The sequence below is a fragment of the Chenopodium album genome, chromosome 3 (assembly GCF_948465745.1).
Source record: "Chenopodium album chromosome 3, dcCheAlbu1.1, whole genome shotgun sequence".
NCBI lineage: Eukaryota > Viridiplantae > Streptophyta > Magnoliopsida > Caryophyllales > Amaranthaceae > Chenopodium > Chenopodium album.
In genome coordinates, this window is record NC_137836.1 from 37993963 (window position 1) to 38014705 (window position 20743).

The window sequence follows — 20743 nt, forward strand, 5'->3', positions numbered from 1 at the left end:
AGTGTACGTCGAACCACCAAACATTCCCCTTCATCCGGACCTAGACACGCATACTCATCATTCTCCTCAAGGTTGTTGTCCTCTTCATCTTCTAATTCGTTCTCCTCTTCATGCTCCACCAAAGTAACAATTTTCTTATTTGGACAATCACTAGCCATATGTCCAAGGCCTTGACACCTAAAGCATCTTCTTGGGCCTGGTTTTGGATTGGAGTTTTGGGTGGTTTGAGAGGGTGGTTTAGAAGTAGGTTGGGTGGTTGCGGATTTGAAAGGTTGGAAATTTGTTTGCCTTTTTTGGGGAGATGAGGATTGAGAAGCAAAACGTGAAGAATCACTTTTGCCTCTTGCCTTTTGTTGTTGCTCAATCTTATGTGCTAAGATAATGAGCTCTTCAAGGGTGGTGTAAGGGTGTAGCTCGGCCACATTGGCTATTTTTGGGTCAAGTCCTCCCAAAAAACGCACCAATGTTTGAGGTTCATCTTCCTCTACTCCACATTTCATGACAAATCCTTCAAATTCCCTAGCATATTCTTCTACCGATTTTGTACCTTGCTTGAGGTTATGGAATTTTGAAAAGTTTTCTTGCACATAGTATGTGGGAAGAAACTTTTGCTTCAACAATTTCTTCATCTTAACCCATGATCTCACTTTTTCTTTGTCTTGCCTTTCCCTCTTGGCGCACACACTAGCCCACCAAGTTGAGGCATATTTTCGTAGCTTCAAGGCCACAATTTTCACCTTTTTCTCCTCTGGTGTTTGCTTATAGTCAAACACTCTCTCCACCGTTCTCAACCATTCTACAAACTCATCAGCATCGAGTTTGCCATCATATTCAGGAATGTCTGCTTTTATGTCATTGTTAGAACGTGACCTTTCTCTTTCACTAAAAGGTCTCTCATTGTTATTGAAAGTAGACTCACTCATGTCATCTTCACTATGGGTGGGTGAACCTTCTCTATTATGGCGCAACTTAATAGTAAGATCTTTCAATTGATCTTGCATATACTTCATTCGTTGCTCCATATCTTCTTTCTCTTGCTCAACCTTATTGACATATTCTTGCCAATTAGGTGGTGGAACGTTTGTCATGGTTGTGTTTGGGTTTGTGTTTGGGGTAGGTGTTTGGGATATGTGTTTTGGGACGAGTATTTTTTTTTTTTTTTTTTTTTTTTGCTAGTCCCCCTCCTTCTAGCGCCAAATGTTGTATATTTGGAGTATCAACCCGAAATACACAAGGGATAAACCAAGGATAAGTAAGACTAAAACCAAAAAGGCTTCTTAGATACAGACACACCACTAAGAAACGAGTTTGGGTTCCTAAGATCACAAGCCAACTAGTAGTCTAAGCTAGTTAACTAAGCAAAGGAAACGAAATTCCAAATCCAAGAATTTCAAGTTTGTTTCTAATCCAAGAAACGAGTGTAAAAACACAATTTTTTGTTCAAAATATTCTCTATATTTTTCATTCACATTTGCTTGTTATTTATAGTAAACAAGCATCATAAGTACAAGCTAACTTAAGTGACTTTTTAGCTCACTTGTTACATGCTTAAACTAAGCATCAAAATCTGATTTTTAATGTCTAGATACATCAATTAAAGAAGCTAAACTTAACTAGGTACATAAGCTTAGAAAGTGGCGGTTTGTAACCTCCAAAAGATGCTCCAAAAATCAGAAAATAAGAGAGCTTAACTCCCCCTTAATGCACGTCCAACAAAGCAGCAAATGAAGGCTTAAACTCCCCTTGATTTACGCCCAACAAAGCAGCAAGTGAAGGCTTTAAACTCCCCTTGATTTACGCCCAACAAAGCAGCAAATTAGAAGCAAAACAGCCCCATAATTCACGCCTAATTCAAACAGCAAAAGAAGAGTAATTTCCCCTTGATTCTAGCCTTGAAAGTAGCTTGAATGTATGTGGACTAAAGTGTATTTGGACGCCCTTTAGTTGCTCCAAAAGCTGACCGAATTGAACAGCCAAATGAAGGCCGAAATTAAGGCTTAAGATGCTCCAAGTTTGACTGAAATTAACGGCCACTTAAAGGCTGAAATTAAGGCTTGTAATGGCTTGTAATTCCTCTTTGAAAACTGATTGTAACTCCCATTTTGAAGCCTTGAGATTCCTCCAAAAGAATTTCGGATTCTATGTTGTTTTCCAAGCTTAAATGGCTGTCTTCTTTTGTGTATCTTGTACTTGTACTTTATGTGAATGTAACAATATTTTTCGAACTAAAATTAGCTAAAAAGAAGTAAGAAAAATATAACTAATTTGCAAACTTAAAAGAACTAAAGTTTACAATTTATTCAAAGCATAAAAAGAACTAGAATGAACTAGTTAATAAGAACAACAAGAAACTCAAAGGATTGAATATCTTGTTGCACATAGATAGAACGCATAGCATCAATGCATGATGCTACATCTTGGACCAAAGAAACGTCCATAACCAAGTTGTTAGGCTTGGCTACAACAGGTTTCCTATTCCAAGGTTGAATGATTTACTTGATGATTTGCATGGTTCTAAAGTGTTCTCTAAAATTGATTTGAGAAGTGGCTATCATCAAATTCGAATTTTTGAAGGAGATGAATGGAAGACCGCTTTCAAGACAAAGGAGGGCCTCTATGAGTGGCTTGTGATGCCATTTGGTTTGTCTAATGCACCATCTACATTTATGCGCCTTATGAATCAGGTTATGCAACCTTTCATGGGTAAATTTGTTGTAGTCTATTTTGATGATATTTTGGTGTATAGTAGGGAAGAAGAAGAGCATGCTATGCATTTGCAACAGGTTTTTGAAGCCCTTGCTCGTGAGCAACTATATGGTAACTTAGAGAAGTGTCATTTTTTCACTTCCCAAGTTATTTTTCTTGGTTTCAAAGTTTCCTCTCAAGGCATAGAAGTTGATGAAAAGAAAGTTGCTGCAATTCGTGAGTGGCCCACGCCACAAACAATTCAACAAGTTCGTAGTTTTCATGGACTTGCTTCTTTTCTATAGGAGATTTGTGCGAAATTTTAGTACTCTCATGGCACCTATCACCGAGCTAACTAAAAATCAGAAGTTAGTTTGGAATGATAAGGCTCAAAAGGCCTTTGATGAGGTAAAACATCAACTTACTAGTGCACCTATTCTTTCTTTACCTAACTTTGATGAAGTTTTTGAAGTAGAATGTGATGCTAGTGGAGTTGGTATTGGTGCTGTTTTGTCACAAGTTGGGCGTCCCCTTGCCTACTTTAGTGAAAAACTCAATGAAGCACAACGGAAGTATAGCACCTATGATAAGGAGTTCTTTGCTCTTGTTCGTGCTTTGGACCATTGGAGACATTACCTCATTTCCAAGGAGTTCATCCTTCATTCAGATCATGAAGCTCTCAAATATCTTCAAAGCCAACAAAAACTCCAACCACGCCATGCCAAATGGGTGGAGTATTTGCAAGCTTTTCATTTTGTGATCAAGCATAGGAGAGGCGCCATGAACAAAGGAGCTGATGCACTTTCAAGGAGATACACACTCTTGAATTCTTTCAAGGCAAAAGTGATTAGTGTTGAAGATGTGAAAGCAAGTTACAAAAATGATCATGACTTTGGTGATTTATTTCTAAAATGTTCTAATCATGCTTACAAAGATTATTACATTTTAGATGGCTATTTGTTCAAAGGAAACAGGTTGTGCATTCCAAGATCAAGCCTAAGAGAATCTCTTATCAAAGAGTTTCATGAAGGAGGAATGGCGGGACACTTTGGCATAGAGAAGACTACTCTTCTTGTCCAAGAGTACTTTCATTGGCCTAGATTGGTTCGTGATGTGGAGTTCATTGTGAAGAGATGTGTGATATGTCAAAAGGCCAAGAGTCATAGTCTTCCACAAGGCTATCTTTTGCCCTTACCTATTCCGCAAGCTCCATGGGAAGATGTTAGTCTTGATTTCGTTGTGGGACTTCCTATGACCCAACGAAAGAAAGATTCCATTATGGTTGTTGTGGACCGTTTTTCTAAAATGGCTCATTTTATTTCTTGTCATACAACTTATGATGCTACTCATGTTGCTAACTTGTTTTTCAATGAGATTGTTCGTTTACATGGTGTACCTAAATCCATGGTGAGTGATCGTGATCCAAAATTTCTAAGTCATTTTTGGCTTACATTATGGAGGAAGATGGGCACGAAATTGAACTTTAGCACTTCAAGTCATCCTCAAACAGATGGTCAAACCGAAGTGACTAATAGAACTTTGGGAACTTTGTTGCGAACTTTGGCTACTAAACGTCCCAAGCAATGGGAAGAGATGCTCCCTCATGCGGAGTTTGCTTACAACAGAGTGCCTAACAAGACAACCGGTTTGAGTCCTTTTGAAGTTGTGTATGGATTCAATCCTTGTACTCCTATTGATCTTGCTCCCATTCCCTCACCTAACAAGTTTAGTCATGATGCCGAGGTGCGTTCCAAAGAAATCAAGTCTATGCATGAGCAAGTTCGTTCTCGAATTGAACAAACTAATGCAAAGACTAAAGCCTACTATGACAAGAAGAGAAAGGAGGTCCGTTTTCAACCTGGTGATTTGGTTTGGATTCATCTTCGAAAGGAAAGATTTCCTTCCAAGAGGCGTTCCAAGGTTAGTCCTCGTAGTGATGGTCCATTTGCTATTGTTGAAAAGGTGAATGATAATGCTTACAAAGTTGAGTTGCCCGGAGATTATGGTGTTTCTAGCACCTTTAATGTGGCTGATTTATCACCTTACTATGATGAGTTTGAAGAGTTGCCGAGTTTGAGGGCAAACTCTTTTCACGAAGGGGGGAATGTTGTAGCCAAGCCTAACAACTTGGTTATGGACATTTCTTTGGTTCAAGACGTAGCATCATGTATTGGTGCTATGCATTCTATCCATGGGCAGCAAGATATTCAATCCCTTGAATTTCTTGTTGTTCTCATTAACTAGTTTATTCTAGTTCTTTTTATGCTTTGAATAAATTGTAAACTTTAGTCATTTTAAGTTTGCAAATTAGTTATATTTTTCTTAGTTCTTTTTAGCTGATTTTAGTTCAAAAAATATTGTCACATTCACACAAAAGTACAAGTGCAAAAGATACATCAAAATGGCAGCCATTTAAGCTTGGAATCCGAAATTCTTTTACAAGGAATTTCAAAGCTTTGACTTGGGAGTTACAATCAGTTTTCAAAGAGGAATTACAAGCCATTACAAGCCTTAACTTCAGCCTTCAAGTGGCCGTTGATATCAGTCAACATTGGAGCATCTTAAGCCTTAATTTCAGCCTTCAATTGGCTGTTTAATTCAGTCAGCTTTTGGAGCAACTAAAGGACGTCCAAGTACACCCTTGTCCACATACATTCAAGCTTATTTCAAGGCTTGAACCAAGGAAGAGTTACACTTCTTTGCTGTTTGAATTTGGGCGTGAATATTGGAGGAAATACATCTCCAACTTGCTGCTTGGATGGGCGTGAATTAAGGGGAGTTACACTCTCTTAATTCTGATTTTATTTCAGCCTTAATTTGGAGGTTATAAGCCACCATTTTCTCTTTGATGTATCTAGTTAAATAAGGCTTCTTTTATTAATGTATCTAGACAACAAAAAGCTGATTTGTACTTAGCTTTAGCTTAGGCGTGTAACAAGTGAGCTAAACAGCCACTTAAATTAGCTTGTACTTAAGGATGCTTGTTTACTATAAATAGCAAGCAAATGTGAATGAAAAAATCAGATTATTCGAACAAACAAACTTTGTGTTTTACACTCGTTTCTTGGATTAGAAACAAACCAGAAATTCTTGGATTTGGAATTTCAATTCCTTTGCTTAGTTAACTAGCTTAGACTACTAGTTGGCTTGTGATCTTAGGAACCCATTTCGTTTCTTAGTGGTGTGACTGTAGCTAAGAAGCTATTTGGTTCATTAGTCTTACTTATCTTGGTTAATCCCTTGTATATTTCGGGTTGATACTCCAAATATACAACAACAACCATTATAGAATCTTTCTTTTGTTGGGTGATAGGAAGTCCCACAACGAAATCAAGACTAATATCCTCCCATGGTGCTTGTGGAATGGGTAAGGGCAAAAGATAGCCTTGTGGTAGACTATGACTCTTGGCCTTTTGATATATCACACACCTCTTCACAATGAACTCCACATCACGGACCAATCTAGGCCAATGAAAGTATTCTTGGACAAGAAGAGTAGTCTTCTCTATGCCAAAGTGTCCCGCCATTCCTCCTTCATGAAACTCTTTGATAAGAGATTCTCTTAGGCTTGATCTTGGGATGCACAACCTGTTTCCTTTGAACAAATAGCCATCTAAAATGTAATAATCTTTGTAAGCATGATTAGAACATTTTAAAAATAAATCACCAAAATCATGATCATTTTTGTAACTTGCTTTCACATCTTCAACACTAATCACCCTTGCTTTGAAAGAATTCAAGAGTGTGTATCTCCTTGAAAGCGCATCAGCTCCTTTGTTCATGGCGCCTCTACTATGCTTGATCACAAAATGAAAAGCTTGCAAATACTCCACCCATTTGGCATGGCGTGGTTGGAGTTTTTGTTGGCTTTGAAGATATTTGAGAGCTTCATGATCTGAATGAAGGATGAACTCCTTGGAAATGAGGTAATGTCTCCAATGGTCCAAAGCACGAACAAGAGCAAAGAACTCCTTATCATAGGTGCTATACTTCCGTTGTGCTTCATTGAGTTTTTCACTAAAGTAGGCAAGGGGACGCCCAACTTGTGACAAAACAGCACCAATACCAACTCCACTAGCATCACATTCAACTTCAAAAACTTCATCAAAGTTAGGCAAAGCAAGAATAGGTGCACTAGTAAGTTGATGTTTTACCTCATCAAAGGCCTTTTGAGCCTTGTCATTCTAAACTAACTTCTGATTTTTAGTTAGCTCGGTGATAGGTGCCATGAGGGTACTAAAATTCCGCACAAATCTTCTATAGAAAGAAGCAAGTCCATGAAAGCTTCGAACTTGTTGAATGGTTTGTGGCGTGGGCCACTCACGAATTGCAGCAACTTTCTTTTCATCAACTTCAATGCCTTGTAATGAGACTTTAAAGCCAAGAAAAATAACTTGGGAAGTGAAGAAATGACACTTCTCTAAGTTACCATATAATTTCTCACGTTCAAGGGCTTCAAAAACCTGTTGTAAGTGCATATAATGCTCTTCTTCCTCCCTACTATACACCAAAATATCATTAAAATAAACTACAACAAATTTACCCATGAAAGGTTGCATATCCTGATTCATAAGGCGCATAAATTGATGTGAATTATTGATCCGAAAATCAACAAAACACAAGGGATATGTTTAAGTCTAATTCTATACAGGAAATCCACCAAGAATTAAACAAAAACTAAGATTAATCAATTAAGAATCCACCTAATTAATCAATCCAAATGAATGTTTTAACTAAAACAAGCAAAACAGCAATTGATCGCAATCAACCAAAACTCAAGTATGCAACTTAAGAAATAAATCTGAATATTAATCTATGTATATTTATTCGCGTGTTTACAGCCCTATTTATAAGACTTAGTTTACCTAGGAAGATTAGGACAAGTCCCTAATTCAATCCTAATTAAACTAGAATTCTAACTTGCTTGAAGAGCAAGCACCTTGGAGCACAAGCATATGCCAATCTCCTTGGAGAACAAGCACACGCCTAAACTGATTTATTTTGCTAACTAACTGATTTTAAAAGCAACTAAATAAAGATTAAAGATCCTAATGCTTGAACCAAGAAAAACCCTTTCAAGTGAAAGGTAAAAACTTGTAAGCAAAATCTAAGTAAAGAAAATTCAAGAAAGTTCAAGAAAGTGAACTAGACTCCCAGAAAAGTCACTAAGCAAACCGTGGCTTTGCTTTGATATCCAAAAAAGTGTCCATGCAATGCTTGGCTTGAATCAATGTTTAGGGACAAGCTATCTTGATGCATGATAAGCAAATCTTCGAAGTTCTCCATGCTTAGACTTGCATCATCCTCCTCTTCTTCGAAAGAATTTGTCCTCAAATCTCGAAGTTCTTCATCAGGAATATACTTAGCCAAATCGCCAACATTGAATGTAGCACAAATTCCATATTCTCCCGGAAGTTCTAACTTATAAGCATTGTCATTGATCTTCTCAATAATCTTGAAAGGACCTTCACTTCTAGGCATCAACTTATTCTTGCGTTTTCCTGGAAATCTTTCCTTTCTCAAATGTAACTATACCAAGTCTCCAACAGTGTAACTTTGTTGCCTTCTATACTTGTTTGCTCTAGCTTTGTACATGTCATTTACTTTCTCTATTCTTGTTCGAACTTGAGCATGTAATTTCAGCATACTCTTCAACTTAGACTCGGCATCTTTGTGAATTAATTCACCCTTAGGCAATGGAACAAGATCAATTGGAAGTTTCGGATTGACTCCATAGACTACCTCAAAAGGACTATGTTTGGTAGCATATGTAGGTGATCTATTATAAGCAAACTCCGCATGAGCTATCTTGATGTCCCAATCCTTTTGTGTCTTACTCACTAACCCACGCAAAAGCGCACCAAGAGTACGATTAGTAACCTCGGTTTGTCCATCAGTTTGTGGATGGTAAGATGTACTAAAGAGCAATTTAGTTCCCACAAGCTTCCATAGAGACTTCCAAAAGAAACTCATGAACTTTGTATCTCGATCACTCACAATAGTTTTTGGAATTCCATGCAATCTAACAATCTCTTTGAAGTATAATTCCGCCACTTTCATAGCATCATCCACTTTGTGACAAGGAACAAAATGAGCCATCTTAGAGAACCTATCCACAACAACCATAATAGAGTCTTTCCCCCGTTGTGTTCTCGGCAATCCCACAATAAAATCCATAGAAATATCTTCCCAAGGTGAATCTGGAACAGGTAAAGGAGTATACAAGCCTTGATGAAAAGTAGCCTTTGCTTTTTGACAAGTTGCACACCTAGAAATAACTAGTTGCACATCCGTGAGCATCTTAGGCCAATAGAAGTGTTCTTGTAACATACTCAAGGTCTTTGTAATGCCAAAGTGACCAGCAATTCCTCCCCCATGAGCTTCTCTAACAACTAGCTCTCTAATAGAACACTTAAGAAGACAAAGTCGATTTCCTTTGAAAAGAAAACCATCTTGCAGCAAATAAGAACCCACGGCTCCTTTAGAACACTCTTCAATCAATGTAGCAAAATCATCATCACTTTTATAGTATTCTTTGATCAATTCAAAACCAAGTAGCTTGCTATTTAGAATTCCAATCAAAGTGTATCTTCTAGATAATGCATCAGCCACAACATTCGATTTCCCTTCTTTGTACCTTGAAGAAAAATTAAATGATTGTAAAAATTCAACCCACGTAGCATGTCTAGGATTGAGCTTTTGTTGTCCATGTATGTACTTCAATGCTTCATGATCAGAATGCAACACAAAGTGATTAGGTCGGAGATAATGACTCCAATGATCTAAAGCTCTAACAATGGCATAGAACTCTTTATCATAAGTAGAATAGTTCAATCGAGCTCCTCCCAATTTCTCACTGAAATATGCAATAGGCCTCTTCTTTTGGAGTAAAACTGCTCCAATTCCAACTCCACTAGCATCGGTTTCAACTTCAAAAGGACTTGAGAAATCTGGTAACGCAAGTATAGGTGCTTCACATAGCTTCTTTTTAACCAACTCAAATGCACTTTGAGCTTCTTTAGTCCATTCGAATTTACCCTTGTCCTTCTTCAAACATTCGGTCATAGGCGCCACAATACTTGAGAAATTCTTGACAAATCTTCTATAGAACGAAGCTAGACCATGAAAAGACCTTACTTCACTCATATTAGTAGGAATAGGCCAAGTTTTAATAGCCTCTACTTTCGAATGATCAACTGAAACTCCATCCTTTGATACAACATAACCAAGAAAAGTAACACTAGGCACTAAGAAGTAGCATTTTTCAAGCTTAGCATAGAGTTTCTTCTCTCTTAACACTTCAAACACACTTGTTAGATGATTTAGATGATCATGCAAATTTTTAGAGTATATCAGAATATCATCTAAATAAACAACAACAAACTTGCCAATGAAAGGTTTAAGTACCTCATGCATCAACCTCATGAAAGTGCTAGGTGCATTAGTGAGTCCAAACGGCATCACCAACCATTCATACAACCCTAACTTAGTCTTGAATGTTGTCTTCCACTCATCTCCTTCTCTCATTCGAATTTGATGATAACCACTCATAAGATCAATCTTAGAAAACAACTTTGAACCATGTAGTTCATCAAGTAGATCATCTAACCTTGGAATAGGAAATCGGTATTTGATAGTGATGTTATTCACACTCCTACTATCAATACACATGCGCCAACTCCCATCTTTCTTTGGGACAAGTAAAGTAGGCACGGCACAAGGACTCATACTTTCCCTCACGTATCCTCTAGTCATAAGCTCTTCAATTTGCCTTTGCATCTCCTTTGTTTCTTCCGGATTACTTCTATAGGCTGCCTTATTAGGTAATGGTGCTCCCGGAATCAAGTCAATTTGATGCTTTATCCCACGAATAGGAGGTATTTCCGGAGGTAATTCCTTAGGAAAGACATCCTTTAATTCATCTAAAACAGATTCCAATTCATACGGCCTCTTTGCTTGTTTATCTTGATCAATTCGAATCTCATTAGAAACAAGTATATATACCACATTGTTGCTGCAAATCTCTTTTTCTAATTCCCTCTCACTAATCAAAAAAGAATTCTTCGAATTAGAGGTAACATTAGAAGACTTGTTGCTTATCAAAGGTTTTAAAGCAACCGGTCTCTCTTTTTCTCCTTTTCTCACAACATACACATTAGTCCTTCCATAAAACTTCACAAATCTATCATATTGCCAAGGACGGCCTAATAGTATATGACATGCATCCATAGGACAAAGATCACACAAAACTTTATCATGAAATTTACCAATTGAAAAGGAGATTAAGGCTTGTTTAGTTACCTTAACATCACTCGAATTATTAAGCCAATGAAGCTTATAAGGGCTTGGATGTTCAGTAGTTGGCCACTTCAATTTGTCTACCAAAGTAGTAGATACCACATTAGTGCAACTCCCCGTGTCTATGATCATGTCACACAACCTATCTTCTACCTTGCACCTTGTAAGAAAGATTTTCTCCCTTTGATTGTTTTCCATAGGTACGGTTTTAGAGTGTAGCGCCCTTCTTATAACCAAACTTTGACCATGAGTCTCGGGATCAATTTCGTCAATATGCCCCTCCTCTTCTTCAAAGTTTTCCTCTTCGTTCTTTTCTTCATAGTCACTACCCTGCTCACACTTAGCTTGTTCTTGTTCCCACTCTTGAGCAGTCATTACTCTTTTTGATGGACAATTAGTTGCAATGTGACCAACACTACCACACTTGAAGCACTTCCTATCTTCAACAAGCTTTTTAGGAGCTTCAAATTTTGATTTAGTCTCCTTGTAGTTCGAACTAGAACCACTTTTCTCCAAGCTGTTCTTCTCAAAAGGTTTAGTGAAACCTTTTACAAAGGGCTAAGTGTACGTCCCTTTCTTCCCCTTTATCTGTTTTTCAACTTTCAAAGCTACCTTGCAAACATCCTCAAAGGACCAATATTGTTGCAATTCAACTTTTTCAGCAATATTATCATTCAACCCCGAAATAAATCTAGCAATCTTATGCTCAACAATCTCTTCTAAGCCACATAGCATGCATAACTTTTCAAATTCACCAATATAATTCTCAACAGTCATAGAATTTTGTTTAAAAAGTTGCATCTTAAGATAAACATCTTGAATATAATCACTAGGTACGAACCTTTTTTTCATGTGCTTCTTGAGTTGTTCCCAAGTTGAGATTCTTGCACGCCCCTCCTTATGCCTCTTCTTCTTTAGATTATCATACCAAAGACTAGCATAACCGGTCAGTTTTAATTCAGCCAATTTGCATCTTTTCCTTTCATCATACTCCTTGTAATCAAAGAGTGTCTCGACCCTTCTAATCCACTCAAAGTATTTTTCAGGTTCATTCATACTCCCATTGAATTCGGGAAGATCTAATCTAAGGTTCCTATCATCATCCTTTGGTCGATCTCTCCTCCTAGGCCTTGGTGATTCATCACTTGAGGAATAATTATTTCGTGGCCTCCTTGGGTTCCTCCTTGGTTGTTCTTCCTCGCTTGAACCAGAATTAGGGTTAGAATTCCCTTTCCTTGAAGAATCTCCAGCAAGAGTATCAAGCCTTTTTAATATCTCATCCATCCTTGCTGCCAACTCGTCAATTCGCCTATCTCTTCTAAGATTTTGAGCCTGTTCTAAGGTTAATCCCCTTGGAACCTGTGGAACCTCCTCGTCACTCATGATTCCTACACAAACCAAGTCAGTTTATGCAAAAATCTTGATTAAAAGATCGAATCTTGAAGGAAAACTAGGCAACACAAAAACCGGACTCCCAACCGCAAATCAGTGCACAAACACCAAACGTTTGATGCTGTGTAGAACGCGTTACTCAACTAAAAATTATGAAATTTTATATGGTGATAGCTGGACGTTTTTAAAGTTCAATTCAAAAAGAATCACGTAAAAATTCCTAGCCAATTGTTCCCAGTTTAATTTTTACCGAAGTTGCGCAAACCTGCTCTGATACCAAAGATGATGTGAATTATTGATCCGAAAATAAACAAAACACAAGGGATATGTTTAAGTCTAATTCTATACAGGAAATCCACCAAGAATTAAACAAAAACTAAGATTAATCAATTAAGAATCCACCTGATTAATCAATCCAAACGAATGTTTTAACTAAAACAAGCAAAACAGCAATTGATCACAATCAACAAAAACTCAAGTATGCAACTTAAGAAATAAATCTGAATATTAATCTCTGTATAATTCGTGTGTTTTACAGCCCTATTTATAGATTTAGTTTACCTAGGAAGATTAGGACAAGTTCCTAATTCAATCCTAATTAAACTAGAATTCTAACTTGCTTGAAGAGCAAGCACCTTGGAGCACAAGCATACGCAAATCTCCATGGGGAACAAGCACACGCCTTAACTGATTTATTTTGCTAACTAACTGATTTTAAAAGCAACTAAATAAAGATTAAGGATCCTAATGCTTGAACCAAGAAAAACCCTTTCAAGTGAAAGGTAAAAAGTTGTAAGCAAAATCAAAGTAAAGAAAATTCAAGAAAGTTCAAGAAAGTAAACTAGACTCCAAGAAAAACCACTAAGCAAACCGTGGCTTTGCTTTGATATCCAAGAAAGTGTCCATGCAATGCTTGGCTTGAATCAATGTTTAGGGACAAGCTATCTTGATGAATGATAAGAAAATCTTCGAAGTTCTCCATGCTTAGACTTGCATCATCCTCCTCTTCTTCGAAAGAATTTGTCCTCAAATCTCGAAGTTCTTCATCAGGAATATACTTAGCCAAATCGCCAACATTGAATGTAGCACTAACTCCATATTCTCCCGGAAGTTCTAACTTATAAGCATTGTCATTGATCTTCTCAATAATCTTGAAAGGACCTTCACTTCTAGGCATCAACTTATTCTTGCGTTTTCCTGGAAATCTTTCCTTTCTCAAATGTAACCATACCAAGTCTCCAACATTGTAACTTTGTTGCTTTCTATGCTTGTTTGCTCTAGCTTTGTTGATGTGAATTATTGATCCGAAAATCAACAAAACACAAGGGATATGTTTAAGTCTAATTCTATACAGGAAATCCACCAAGAATTAAACAAAAACTAAGATTAATCAATTAAGAATCCACCTAATTAATCAATCCAAACGAATGTTTTAACTAAAACAAGCAAAACAGCAATTGATCGCAATCAACCAAAACTCAAGTATGCAACTTAAGAAATAAATCTGAATATTAATCTATGTATCTTTATTCGTGTGTTTACAGCCCTATTTATAAGACTTAGTTTACCTAGGAAGATTAGGACAAGTCCCTAATTCAATCCTAATTAAACTAGAATTCTAACTTGCTTGAAGAGCAAGCACCTTGGCGCACAAGCATACACCAAGCTGATTTATTTTGCTAACTAACTGATTTTTAAAGCAACTAAATAAATAAATAAAAATTAAAGAACTAAATAAAGATTAAAGATCCTAATGCTTGAACCAAGAAAAACCCTTTCAAGTGAAAGGTAAAAACTTGTAAGCAAAATCTAAGTAAAGAAAATTCAAGAAAGTTCAAGAAAGTGAACTAGACTCCCAGAAAAATCACTAAGCAAACCGTGGCTTTGCTTTGATATCCAAGAAAGTGTCCATGCAATGCTTGGCTTGAATCAATGTTTAGGGATAAACTATCTTGATGCATGATAAGCAAATCTTCGAAGTTCTCCATGCTTAGACTTGCATCATCCTCCTCTTCTTCGAAAGAATTTGTCCTCAAATCTCGAAGTTCTTCATCAGGAATATACTTAGCCAAATCGCCAACATTGAATGTAGCACTAACTCCATATTCTCCCGGAAGTTCTAACTTATAAGCATTGTCATTGATCTTCTCAATAATCTTGAAAGGACCTTCACTTCTAGGCATCAACTTATTCTTGCGTTTTCCTGGAAATCTTTCCTTTCTCAAATGTAACCATACCAAGTCTCCAACATTGTAACTTTGTTGCTTTCTATGCTTGTTTGCTCTAGCTTTGTACATGTCATTTACTTTCTCTATTCTTGTTCGATCTTGAGCATGTAATTTCAGCATACTCTTCAACTTAGACTCGGCATCTTTGTGAATTAATTCACCCTTAGGCAATGGAACAAGATCAATTGGAAGTTTCGGATTGACTCCATAGACTACCTCAAAAGGACTATGTTTGGTAGCATATGTAGTTGATCTATTATAAGCAAACTCCGCATGAGCTAACTTGATTTCCCAATCCTTTTGTGTCTTACTCACTAACCCACGCAAAAGCGCACCAAGAGTACGATTAGTAACCTCGGTTTGTCCATCAGTTTGTGGATGGTAAGATGTACTAAACAGCAATTTAGTTCCCACAAGCTTCCATAGAGACTTCCAAAAGAAACTCATGAACTTTGTATCTCGATCACTCACAATAGTTTTCGGAATTCCATGCAATCTAACAATCTCCTTGAAGTATAATTCCGCCACTTTCATAGCATCATCCACTTTGTGACAAGGAACAAAATGAGCCATCTTAGAGAACCTATCCACAACAACCATAATAGAATCTTTCCCCCGTTGTGTTCTCGGCAATCCCTCAATAAAATCCATAGAAAACAACTTTGAACCATGTAGTTCATCAAGTAGATCATCTAATCTTGGAATAGGAAATCGGTATTTGATAGTGATGTTATTCACACTCCTACTATCAATACACATGCGCCAACTCCCATCTTTCTTTGGGACAAGTAAAGTAGGCACGGCACAAGGGCTCATACTTTCCCTCACGTATCCTCTAGTCATAAGCTCTTCAATTTGCCTTTGCATCTCCTTTGTTTCTTCCGGATTACTTCTATAGGCTGCCTTATTAGGTAAGGGTGCTCCCGGAATCAAGTCAATTTGATGCTCTATCCCACGAATAGGAGGTAGTCCCGGAGGTAATTCCTTAGGAAAGACATCCTTGAATTCTTCTAAAACAGATTCCAATTCATACGGCCTCTTTGCTTGTTTATCTTGATCAATTTGAATCTCATTAGAAACAAGTATATATACCACATTGTTGCTGAAAATCTCTTTTTCTAATTCCCTCTCACTAATCAAATAAGAATTCTTCGAATTAGAGGTAACATTAGAAGACGAGTTGCTTATCAAAGGTTTTAAAGCAACTGGTCTCTCTTTTTCTCCTTTTCTCACAACATACACATTAGTCCTTCCATCAAACTTCACAAATCTATCATATTGCCAAGGACGGCCTAATAGTATATGACAAGCATCCATAGGACAAACATCACACAAAACTTTATCATGAAATTTACCAATTGAAAAGGAGATTAAGGCTTGTTTAGTTAACTTAACATCACTCGAATTATTAAGCCAATGAAGCTTATAAGGGCTTGGATGTTCTGTAGTTGGCCACTTCAATTTGTCTACCAAAGTAGTAGATACCACATTAGTGCAACTCCCCGTGTCTATGATCATGTCACACAACCTATCTTCTACCTTGCACCTTGTAAGAAAGATTTTCTCCTTTTGATTGTTTTCCATAGGTACGGTTTTAGAGTGTAGCGCCCTTCTTAGAACCAAACTTTGACCATGAGTCTCGGGATCAATTTCGTCAATATGCCCCTCCTCTTCTTCAAAGTTTTCCTCTTCGTTCTTTTCTTCATAGTCACTACCCTGCTCACACTTAGCTTGTTCTTGTTCCCACTCTTGAGCAGTCATTACTCTTTTTGATGGACAATTAGTTGCAATGTGACCAACACTACCACACTTGAAGCACTTCCTATCTTCAACAAGCTTTTTAGGAGCTTCAAATTTTGATTTAGTCTCCTTGTAGTTCGAACTAGAACCACTTTTCTCCAAGCTGTTCTTCTCAAAAGGTTTAGTGAAACCTTTTACAAAGGGCTTAGTGTACGTCCCTTTCTTCCCCTTTATCTGTTTTTCAACTTTCAAAGCTACCTTGCAAACATCCTCAAAGGACCAATATTGTTGCAATTCAACTTTTTCAGCAATATTATCATTCAACCCCGAAATAAATCTAGCAATCTTATGCTCAACTATCTCTTCTAAGCCACATAGCATGCATAACTTTTCAAATTCACCAATATAATTCTCAACAGTCATAGAATATTGTTTAAAAAGTTGCATCTTAAGATAAACATCTTGAATATAATCACTAGGTACGAACCTTTTTTTCATGTGCTTTTTGAGTTGTTCCCAAGTTGAGATTCTTGCACGCCCCTCCTTATGCCTCTTCTTCTTTAGATTATCATACCAAAGACTAGCATAACCGGTCAGTTTTAATTCAGCCAATTTGCATCTTTTCCTTTCATCATACTCCTTCTAATCAAAGAGTGTCTCGGCCCTTCTAATCCACTCAAAGTATTTTTCAGGTTCATTCATACTCCCATTGAATTCGGGAAGATCTAATCTAAGGTTCCTATCATCATCCTTTGGTCGATATCTCCTCCTAGGCCTTGGTGATTCATCACTTGAGGAATAATTATTTCGTGGCCTCCTTGGGTTCCTCCTTGGTTGTTCTTCCTCACTTGAACCAGAATTAGGAGTAGAATTCCCTTTCCTTGAAGAATCTCCAGCAAGAGTATCAAGCCGTTTTAATATCTCATCCATCCTTGCTGCCAACTCGTCAATTCGCCTATCTCTTCTAAGATTTTGAGCATGTTCTAAGGTTAATCCCCTTGGAACCTGTGGAACCTCCTCGTCACTCATAATTCCTACACAAACCAAGTCAGTTTATGCAAAAATCTTGATTAAAAGATCGAATCTTGAAGGAAAACTAGGCAACACAAAAACCGGACTCCCAACCGCAAATCAGTGCACAAACACCAAACGTTTGAGGCTGTGTAGAGCGCGTTACTCAACCAAAAATTATGAACTTTTATATGGTGATAGCTGGACGTTTTTAGAGTTCAATGCAAAAAGAATCACGCAAAAATTCCCAGCCAATTGTTCCCAGTTTAATTTTTTCCGAAGTTGCGCAAACCTGCTCTGATACCAAAGATGATGTGAATTATTGATCCGAAAATCAACAAAACACAAGGGATATGTTTAAGTCTAATTCTATACAGGAAATCCACCAAGAATTAAACAAAAACTAAGATTAATCAATTAAGAATCCACCTAATTAATCAATCCAAACGAATGTTTTAACTAAAACAAGCAAAACAGCAATTGATCGCAATCAACCAAAACTCAAGTATGCAACTTAAGAAATAAATCTGAATATCAATCTATGTATCTTTATTCGTGTGTTTACAGCACTATTTATAAGACTTAGTTTACCTAGGAAGATTAGGACAAGTCCCTAATTCAATCCTAATTAAACTAGAATTCTAACTTGCTTGAAGAGCAAGCACCTTGGCGCACAAGCATACACCAAGCTGATTTATTTTGCTAACTAACTGATTTTTAAAGCAACTAAATAAATAAATAAAAATTAAAGAACTAAATAAAGATTAAAGATCCTAATGCTTGAACCAAGAAAAACCCTTTCAAGTGAAAGGTAAAAACTTGTAAGCAAAATCTAAGTAAAGAAAATTCAAGAAAGTTCAAGAAAGTGAACTAGACTCCAAGAAAAGCCAATAAGCAAACCGTGGCTTTGCTTTGATATCCAAGAAAGTGTCCATGCAATGCTTGGCTTGAATCAATGTTTAGGGATAAACTATCTTGATGCATGATAAGCAAATCTTCGAAGTTCTCCATGCTTAGACTTGCATCATTTGTACATGTCATTTAGTTTCTCTATTCTTGTTCGAACTTGAGCATGTAATTTCAGCATACTCTTCAACTTAGACTCGGCATCTCTGTGAATTAATTCACCCTTAGGCAATGGAACAAGATCAATTGGAAGTTTCGGATTGACTCCATAAACTACCTCAAAAGGACTATGTTTGGTAGCATATGTAGGTGATCTATTATAAGCAACTCCGCATGAGCTAACTTGATGTCCCAATCCTTTTGTGTCTTACTCACTAACCCACACAATAGCGCACCAAGAGTACGATTAGTAACCTCGGTTTGTCCATCAGTTTGTGGATGGTAAGATGTACTAAATAGCAATTTAGTTCCCACAAGCTTCCATAGAGACTTCTAAAAGAAACTCATGAACTTTGTATCTCGATCACTCACAATAGTTTTCGGAATTCCATGCAATCTAACAATCTCTTTGAAGTATAATTCCGCCACTTTCATAGCATCATCCACTTTGTGACAAGGAACAAAGTGAGCCATCTTAGAAAACCTATCCACAACAACCATAATAGAGTCTTTCCCCCGTTGTGTTCTCGGCAATCCCACAATAAAATCCATAGAAATATCTTCCCAAGGTGAATCTGGAACAGGTAAAGGAGTATACAAGCCTTGATGAAAAGTAGCCTTCGCTTTTTGACAAGTTGCACACCTAGAAATAACTAGTTGCACATCCGTGAGCATCTTAGGCCAATAGAAGTGTTCTTGTAACATACTCAAGGTCTTTGTAATGCCAAAGTGACCAGCAATTCCTCCCCCATGAGCTTCTCTAACAACTAGCTCTCTATTAGAACACTTGGAAGACAAAGTCGATTTCCTTTGAAAAGAAAACCATCTTGCAACAAATAAGAACCCACGGCTCCTTTAGAACACTCTTCAATCAATGTAGCAAAATCATCATCACTTTTATAGTATTCTTTGATCAATTCAAAACCAAGTAGCTTGCTATTTAGAATTCCAATCAAAGTGTATCTTCTAGATAATGCATCAGCCACAACATTCGATTTCCCTTCTTTGTACCTTGAAGAAAAATTAAATGATTGTAAAAATTCAACCCACGTAGCATGTCTAGGATTGAGCTTTTGTTGTCCATGTATGTACTTCAATACTTCATGATCAGAATGCAACACAAAGTGATTAGGTCGGAGATAATGACTCCAATGATCTAAAGCTCTAACAATGGCATAGAACTCTTTATCATAAGTAGAATAGTTCAATCGAGCTCCTCCCAATTTCTCACTGAAATATGGAATAGGCCTCTTCTTTTGGAGTAAAACTGCTCCAATTCCAACTCCACTAGCATCGGTTTCAACTTCAAAAGGACTTGAGAAATCTGGTAACGCAAGTATAGGTGCTTCACATAGCTTCTTTTTAACCAACTCAAATGCACTTTGAGCTTCTTTAGTCCATTCGAATTTACCCTTGTCCTTCTTCAAACATTCGGTCATAGGCGCCACAATACTTGAGAAATTCTTGACAAATCTTCTATAGAACGAAGCTAGACCATGATAAGACCTTACTTCACTCATATTAGTAGGAATAGGCCAAGTTTTAATAGCCTCTACTTTCGAATGATCAACTGAAACTCCATCCTTTGATACAACATAACCAAGAAAAGTAACACTAGGCACTAAGAAGTAGCATTTTTCAAGCTTAGCATAGAGTTTCTTCTCTCTTAACACTTCAAACACACTTGTTAGATGATTTAGATGATCATGCAAATTTTTAGAGTATATCAGAATATCATCTAAATAAACAACAACAAACTTGCCAATGAAAGGTTTAAGTTCCTCATGCATCAACCTCATGAAAGTGCTAGGTGCATTAGTGAGTCCAAACGGCATCACCAACCATTCATACAACCCTAACTTAGTCTTGAATGTTGTCTTCCACTCATCTCCTTCTCTCATTCGAATTTGATGATAACCACTCATAAGATCAATCTTAGAAAACAACTTTGAACCATGTAGTTCATCAAGTAGATCATCTAACCTTGGAATAGGAAATCGGTATTTGATAGTGATGTTATTCACACTCCTACTATCAATACACATGCGCCAACTCCCATCTTTCTTTGGGACAAGTTAAGTAGGCACGGCACAAGGGCTCATACTTTCCCTCACGTATCCTCTAGTCATAAGCTCTTCAATTTGCCTTTGCATCTCCTTTGTTTCTTCCGGATTACTTCTATAGGCTGCCTTATTAGGTAATGGTGCTCCCGGAATCAAGTCAATTTGATGCTCTATCCCACGAATAGGAGGTAGTCCCGGAGGTAATTCCTTAGGAAAGACATCCTTGAAATCTTCTAAAACAGATTCCAATTCATACGGCCT

At 37.2% G+C, this 20743-nt stretch overlaps 1 protein-coding gene across 1 annotated transcript in view; it reads right to left on the reverse strand.

Moving 5' to 3' along the window:
- The window catches only part of LOC145625029 (uncharacterized), a 128731-nt gene that overhangs the window by 59342 nt on the left and 48646 nt on the right, over window positions 1-20743 (reverse strand). The window contains exons 3-4 of the mRNA XM_081678110.1: window positions 8531-9635; window positions 7115-7182 (exon numbers count right to left, since the gene is read on the reverse strand). Of these exons, the coding sequence (XP_081534236.1) occupies window positions 7115-7182; window positions 8531-9635 (1173 nt within the window). The remainder of the gene's footprint in view (window positions 1-7114; window positions 7183-8530; window positions 9636-20743) is intronic.